At 50.7% G+C, this 7,874-nt stretch overlaps 1 protein-coding gene across 1 annotated transcript; it reads left to right on the top strand.

Moving 5' to 3' along the window:
* Window positions 1–257: 257 nt before the first annotated feature.
* On the top strand, window positions 258–7,667 carry LOC146591113 (sodium/calcium exchanger 1-like; the record flags this gene model as incomplete). The annotated part of the gene is made up of 3 exons (XM_085313443.1): window positions 258–366; window positions 4,805–5,080; window positions 6,716–7,667. Coding segments are annotated over 3 exons (762 nt in total), but the record flags the coding sequence as incomplete, so codon positions are not given.
* Window positions 7,668–7,874: the final 207 nt, after the last annotated feature.

Genomic DNA, 7,874 nt, shown 5'->3' with positions numbered 1-7,874 from the left:
CCCCCGCCCCGAGGTGCCGGGAGCCCCCGAGGCGGCGGGAACGGCGGCGGCAGGTCACGCTCCCCGCCGTGAGCCCATTTCGAAGCGACTTTTTTGAACGGCAACGAGGGGAATTGCGAGCACCTACATTTGCTTTCGCTGCTGGGGCTCTTGACCTGAGCTTAACACCGGCTGAGGGGTGGGGGTTTTTTGCCCCCCATAAATACCAGACCTGCTGGCTTTAGCCTGGTAGCCCCTAATTCTGTGCTCTTTGCCTCCGTCTGCAGAATACTGTGGACAAGCTCATCAAGAAGACGAACCTGGCGCTGGTGGTCGGAACGAACAGCTGGAGGGAGCAGTTTATCGAGGCTATTACTGTCAGCGCCGGTGAGTGCGGGCTGCTGCTCCGGGTGAATTACGCTAAACCTCGCTCGTGTCTCGGTTCGGCTGTATCAGTAATACTGACCGTGGTGGAGTGGCACGAGGCGAAACAGGCTGCAGAGTTATTTACAGTGTCTGCATAAATAAAACAGCTGAGTAAAGCCCGTCATGCAATCACCTTGCCTGATGCATAGGAAACCTCCTGCCCAGTAAGTGCTTCTGTAGCACCTGACAGAGATAGATACATCCTAGGGGTTAGCAGAGGGGAAAAGTCGTTTTGGTCAGAGAGATCTGGGCGCAAACTGTGCGGTTAAAGCCGCTAGCGTTGTGCTGGCTCTCCAGGAAGGCGATCAGGCACATCTTGAGGAGCCAAGCGCCTCCGAGCCCAGCAGGATAAGCATGGCTCACCCATCACCTGGCTGCAGAGATAAGAGGACCATCAGCCCGCGGCTTGATCGGCAGTGGATGTGTCACAAGCCAGATTTCACCTCCCGTTGCAGAGGTGCTTAGTTTTACTGGCAGCCATGGGACGATTTTGCTTTGAAGCCAGTTAGATGCTGCTACCACCCTCGAGGACAGGAGGCTAAGGGGGAGGTTGTACCTCAGGGATGCCCAGTCCCAGGGTGCTGCGGGCCCTGCCTTTAATGCAGCCTGGTCTGAGGGCTCTGCAYGCACTGTCCTCTGGTGGTCTTTTGGGTAAGAGAGCCCAGAGGCTGCGGTGGATCATCTTTTTTGCAATTGCTGCAAACATCTCTGAGATCACGGGCAGGGGTTTTCTGAGGTGTGGGAAAGATGTCTTACATTTGGCTGTCCCACTTAGCATCCCAAGGAAAATCCTGCCTGCCTTATTCCTATATCCCCAGGCTAAGGGCTGGGAACTGCTATGATTGCGCTGTTTGCTTCTGCTCTCTTTGGAGCTGCCACTTTGTATCGTATTAGAAGCAGAAAGGCAGAGTGTGAATCTCTTTTTTTTTTTTCCACACTTCAGTGTAGATGATTGCAACCCCAGAGGTTATGGCTCAGTGGCCCAATAGCAGCTCGTGCTATTTTGTGATCATATCTGCATCTCTCTCTTGCAGAATTGCCTTTCCCTCAGAAATACCCTATATTCAATGCCAAGTTTACCAGTACGTCCAGCACAGGATTCAGGTTTACCAGTATGCCCAGTAGCATTCCCACTCTGGTGTGAAGTTAAAGACAGAGTGTCTCCCTGACATGTGGTTTTAACAGCTGGAGACATTATAACTCACTGGTTGGATGGCACAGTCCCTGTAGCCCAGCCTGGGCTGTGTGTGTGCACGCATTAGGGCAAAATCAACCAGCTTAGATTAAATTACTGAGGAAGGCAGTTTGAACTCATCTGCCTAATTTTGTGTTGAAATGCATGAGGGAATATTCACACTTCCTGCCCTGAGCTCTGATGCGCACAGAACAACCTCTGCCCAGCACAAATTAATTAAAAGTGGTGGCCATACCGTCTTCTCTTTGCCTCTAAGAAAGAGGACGGGACATCTTGGAGCAGCTCTCTCCTTCAGTTGTGGTCCCTGCTTTTGTAGCATTGTTATTCTCAGAGCCTCCAGCCAAGAGCTTCCCATTATTTTGGATATAGCATGAACATATTATGTGAGACAGTCCTTGCTGCAGGTTTTGTAGCTAATACAGCTAAAATAATCTATGCCAGAATCAATTACTTAATTGCATTCCATATTATAGCAAAGATAATCATTGGTCCTCGCATCTCTGCATCTTCTGTGGCACATGTGATGACTGCAGTCATCTGGAAAGCCCCATCACCACTGTGCCTTGAACATGCAGCCACCATCAGTGCTAGAAGGGTGATTAATCGAGATTTGATGTTGGTGGACAGGAGCAGTCCCTTGTGAATGAGGATTAGGAGTTCGTCTCTGAGCTCCAGACCTAAGTTTTTGCCGGGATTTAGCTCCTCAGGTTTTGTGCCAGCTGAGTTACAACACCTCAAAGGCTGGAGTTTAGATTTTTATTTTTCCCCGCAGCCCACCATGGCAAGTGTATGGAAGTCACACATTCCCACTTCAAAATGAAATATGAGGAAAGGAACATTAAAAACCCCTTTCCCAAGCAGTGAGCAACTGGAGGCGATGCTCGCCAAGGGGATGAGCGACTGAGCAGATGGGAGAAGGGCTTYGACAGACGGACAGCACAGGGAAGGCTGTGCAGGGCCATTCGGGGCTATGCCAGAGCCTGCTGCACAGAGGTCAGCCACTCGCGTGCAGCTGGCCTTGGTATGTGTCCAGCAGCCCCAAAAGTTGCTCCTGCAGCAAGTTTATGCCAGGCTTTGTTAGCCCATTCCCGAACGGGCCCCCTGGGTCACCATCCGACCTCACTCTACATTTCCAGTTAGCTTGGCAGGAGCTGGTTGGCTCTTTGCAGGAGAGCACCATTATTCCTGCTTAACAAAATGATCGACAGATCTACATGAATGTTRTGACAGTGGTCCTCGTGTTCATTTTTCAGTCTGTTTTATCATTTCTGTAAAGATTTAGATCCACGACAGTTCTGCTGCCATATAGCTTGGGAGAAATTTAAAATGCATGCTGCAAAATTACAGTGTTGGCACAGCACAGGGTGTCCTGCAAGTACCAGCTTTTGTGCAGTGAGTAAAAAAGAGGCCAATGCAGGCTTCCCAGGTTGAAAAAATGTTCCTTGTCTCCACTATGATGCACAGAAATGGGATATCTGCCAAAATACAGCATCATGCTCCTGATTAGTTACCATTTCTGCCATAGTCAGTATGATGCTTTAACGCTGACCAAGACACTACTTTCCATCATTGTATTATGGAGATGCCAAGTTCCTCACTGCCTCTAGCTTATGTGTTGCTCTTGATTTGCAAAGGTGCTTCAAAGCCAAAGCTGCATCCCAGTAGGGCACTGAATAGGACTTCCCCCAGATTCACTGTGGCTTTATTTAGTGAAATCTTGAAAACCTCTGAAGATGGAGATGTCCATTACCCCAACTATGCATCCCAGGACTGCACCACCATCCTGGAGAAGAAGTTTCTCCTATCCAGCTGTTACCTCCCAAGCTGCAGTTGATGAATGTTGCTTCATGTTGTATCTCTTGTCAGTGCCAAGGGAAGTTTGGTCCATCCTCCTATCTGCCCTCTGAGTTGCTGTGGGCTAGATTCCCTCCAACCTCCTCTCCTACAGACAAGCCAAGCCAGCTCGCTCCACCACTCCACACAGGCAGCATCCTCTTGGTCCCAATTGCCTTGGTGGCCCTGCTGGCCCCTCTCTAGTTTCTCCCCATCCCTTGTCTGGGATATCATATTCCTGGTGTTTGGTCAGAGATCTGTGTTAGAGGCTTCGCCTCCCTGCCTTGCCTTCTTCTGTCTCTGTCCCTACTCTGTCCCCAGCAGCTCGATCTCAGCCAAGGGTCCCCAGCATGCAAACAGACTGCAGGGCCCCATGTGCACTGGAGCTGGGCCAAACCTGTAGCAGGCTGGCTCCTCTCACAGGTGACTGAAGCTCTTGGGAAGGCCTGGGCAATCCAGGCACCCTCAGACTTTTTCCTTTCCTTGCATGGATTTGGCCTCAACCTTCTCTGGAGGGGTGCGCTATCTTGATACCTTATATCAAGGCAGAAGGCAATTGTTACTATGAGCAACAACAGCAAACAACACACCAGCAGCTTCTCCCAGTAATTCTGTTGTCATGGCACAGAACCACCATTTGAATGTGAGGTTAATTGACACTCATGTATTGGTACAAAGCGTACAACAAGACCATTTTATTCTCCCTTTGGGAGACTTTATACATTTTGTTATTCAATTAAAGATCCTCATTGTGGAGAAAGATGTAAAAAGAAGAATGCTCACCCAGGCCAGCCATGGGGCAGATAAAAATTGCACGATCTCATTAGAAAGCATATGCCTGCCTGATCGATATTGCGGCTGCTGGGTGAAGCAGGACACAGATTCATCCTCCCTTAAATCTGATGTTTGGTGGGGTAGAACCTTGTCGCCTCATCTACTGTGGAGCAGAGCAGCTATTTGGATTTCACCAAGTCCTYGTGGTGTCCTTGTGTCTTGGCCCCCTTTCCGTGCTGTCCTGAGGTCTCCTGTCCTGGGTTCTCCTGCTGGGTAGGAGATTTGGTGCTCTACATTCTTGGAGGGGGAAAAAAAACACATCAGAGACAATGACAAGGTACCTCTTCCAAAGCAAGGGATACCTTTAACGCTGCTTGCAATGTTCTTTCAATGCCCAGYGCTTGTGGCTTAGAAACCCATCTCAGTGTGTCCCAGGTTCCAGAAAAGGCGATATTGGGAAGTCACAGCCTTCTAGGGCCAGCTCTGAGCCCAAGCCATGAGGGAGGCTGTTTGGGGGGGCTCMAGCCTGCACAGGGTCTTTATCAAAGCTCCCCCAGGATGGGAGACTATAATCAGGCACTGGTGCTTTTTTTCTAGGGGAAGACGACGATGACGATGAATGCGGGGAGGAGAAGCTGCCCTCCTGCTTTGACTACGTGATGCACTTTCTGACCGTCTTCTGGAAGGTCCTTTTCGCCTTTGTGCCCCCAACAGACTACTGGAACGGCTGGGCCTGCTTTGTCGTCTCCATCCTCATGATTGGCCTCCTGACAGCTTTCATCGGCGACCTGGCATCCCATTTTGGCTGCACCATCGGCTTGAAGGACTCCGTTACTGCAGTCGTGTTTGTCGCACTGGGAACGTCAGTGCCTGGTAAGGCCAATGGTGGAGTTTCTTGTAAAGCTCCACCTCTGCCCAATCAGGGCTCAGGTCTGGGCTGGGAAAGCTGGACACACCAAGGTCCTCAACTGTTTTCTCCAAAACCAAATGAGGGGAGATTTGAAACGTTCATGGAAGCTGTTTTTCAGTCTCAGGTGGGACAGGAAGATGGAACCAGGGATGTGAATTCAGTCCCCTGGAAATGATTTCAAAGAAAGACCTTCTCTCTTGCAAACATTGCAGAGTAGCTATTTTTGTGGACAGCCCTCATGGCTTTCACTCTCAGAGCAGGAAAATGATCTTTCTTTTATTAAAGCGCTGCCTGTGTCGGGAGTCCCGCATTTTCTTTCTCAATCCAGTGAAGAAGGGTCTGGGTCACAAGTAGCAGGATCTAATCCAACCCAGCCACCTCCCACTTCCTTCTCTCACCAGTCCTGAATTCCAATAATCAGCACTTGGGTGCCCTAAAATCTTGAAATTGGCCTAAAGATCTCAGGGTTAGAAAAAGAAGCAAAACAATAAAAACAGAGAATAGATTTAGGCAAGGGAGAGAAGGAAGGAAAGGGAGTTTTCTAGACTTCTGGAGCTGGAGCTTTAAGGCATTAGTTTTGCAAGGCTGTTTCATAGCCTGGGTGGCCTAAAACTYCTCTCCTGTTTTTGCTAACAAAGTTGGCATTTAAGGAAACATTTCAGAAAGGCAGGAGGTTCTATTCATGGCTGCTTTTGACTTCTCTTGTTTGAACTAAAAGATACCCACAGACCTTGTTATATTATCTGGGCATTGGCTGGGCTCCTCAAAGGAAATGGGCAGAGAGCAGACAAATGTACAGTGAAATCAAGCCTCTCTCCGGTTGCTTTGTTGATTTTATGGAACTTTTTTTTTAACCTCTACTTTCTACCTAGAGGCAAAATACAAGGTAGAAAATATCTGGCCTGATACAGGGTATAAAATAGGGGCAGCTGCTGAGTGTTGTGCTGTGGATGTACCCCAGCTCCACTCCTGCAGTGTTAAAGCTGGTGGGGAGCCTAGGCTTGCATGCACCCTCCTTCATAGTTTTTCTTCCCTGTAAAAGGGATGAAAGCTGAGCACTCATTTACCAGTGTGTCATGGTCTGAGCAAGACCCTGGAATTTAGGCAAAATTCCAGGGCAAAAGGCATTGGAAAAATATCATTAGAGGAAGTGGAGAAATGCGAAGACAACACTTCAAGGGATGTGTTAGGATAGAGACAAATTATTGTGGCTCCCACAAAGCTTTTCTAATCTTGTCACTTCTTTTGCGAGTCAGCAAGTTAGTGGATGTGGAGAACAGACCAATACGGCGTAGTACTGGGAAGTGTGGTCTCAACGGTCCCCTCAGTCTTGTTTGGGGCCCTGTGAGGCATCCTGGGCTGTTTAGGAGGAAGCCCTGTATTTCTGGGCATTAAGATCTTCCTYCTGGGAGTTTCTGGAGCCCTGGCTGTCACTCGGGCTGGGGCCAGCTGGGTCCTTCCCTAGGAGAGCCTGTAGATWCTGTCCCAGTATCTTCATTCCTCCAGTGATGCTGTCAGTGCTGATTCCCAAGCTGCCTGCCTCCATCCTGCTGCGACTGGCTATTTCCTGGGGGTTTCTCTCTGCCTTCTCTCTGCAGACACATTTGCCAGCAAAGTGGCAGCGACGCAGGACCAGTACGCGGACGCCTCCATCGGGAACGTCACCGGGAGCAATGCTGTGAACGTTTTCCTGGGCATCGGGGTGGCCTGGTCCATCGCGGCCATCTACCATGCGGCACACGGACAAGCCTTCCAAGTCTCGCCCGGCACCCTGGCCTTCTCCGTCACCCTCTTCACCATTTTTGCTTTTATCAGTGTGGGTGTGCTGCTCTACCGGCGGAGACCCGAGATCGGAGGTGAGCTGGGTGGGCCGCGGACTTCCAAGCTGCTCACATCCTCACTCTTTATCCTTCTTTGGCTCTTGTACATATTCTTCTCATCTCTGGAAGCCTACTGCCACATAAAGGGCTTCTAAAGGAACAATCAGAGATAGTAAATATATATATATCTATATGTATCTATATAGAGCAATATATAGGTATAGATATAGATATAACGCTGTGTATAATGAACAGAGAAAGAATAAAAGAGATTTGCCATGTTCACACACCTGCTGATGGAAAGCGGCTTTGGAGCGTTCTTTGAACTAGACAGGACCCCAAAGCCGGCAGCACCCCGGCCGGGAGCAGCGGCCGCGGCGCGGCGGCGCCTGGACGCCGGGCCCTCTCTGCGACGCCACCGCCCAGCGCAGCCGAGAAGAGACCGCGGCCTTTCCTCTCGCTCTCTCCYGCCCGCCACCCGCCCCGGCGAGGATGGATGTGACCGCAGCCGGGGCGCACCGGCCGGGGGGGGGCCAGAGTAGCTGGCGAGAAGTGGAGCGGTGGGCAAGGGAAGGCGAGGAGAGAGTGGGTGCTGACTTCTGCAAAACATCCCTTTGCCTTCGCCACTCGGGAACGGCCCCTCGCAGCCCCGTTGTCAAGAAGCCGGCGACCGGACTGGAGGAAAGGGGAGCCTGGGAGCTTTCTGAGGATAAACCACCACCTTTTCCGTCGTCTGATTTTTTTTTTTTTTTTTTTTTTTGGGTTGGTTGGTTTGCTTTTTGTCCGTCCGTCCGTCCGTTCTGTTTCGGCGTGTGTACAGTTAGCATTTCTCCCTCCGGCCCGCCTTCGCCCCCCGCCCTCTGTGCTTCGGAGGTGCCCAGCSCCACCCTCGTGTCCGCCGTCCTAAGGCCAAGCCGAGGCCCCGCCGCGCGGCGCG

Source organism: Rhea americana, unplaced genomic scaffold (assembly GCF_003343005.1).
Source record: "Rhea americana isolate MKP2758 unplaced genomic scaffold, rheAme1 scaffold_386, whole genome shotgun sequence".
NCBI classification, from domain to species: Eukaryota; Metazoa; Chordata; class Aves; order Rheiformes; family Rheidae; genus Rhea; species Rhea americana.
Note: the sequence above shows the minus strand (reverse complement) of the source record. Positions and strands in the feature narration are given on the sequence as shown.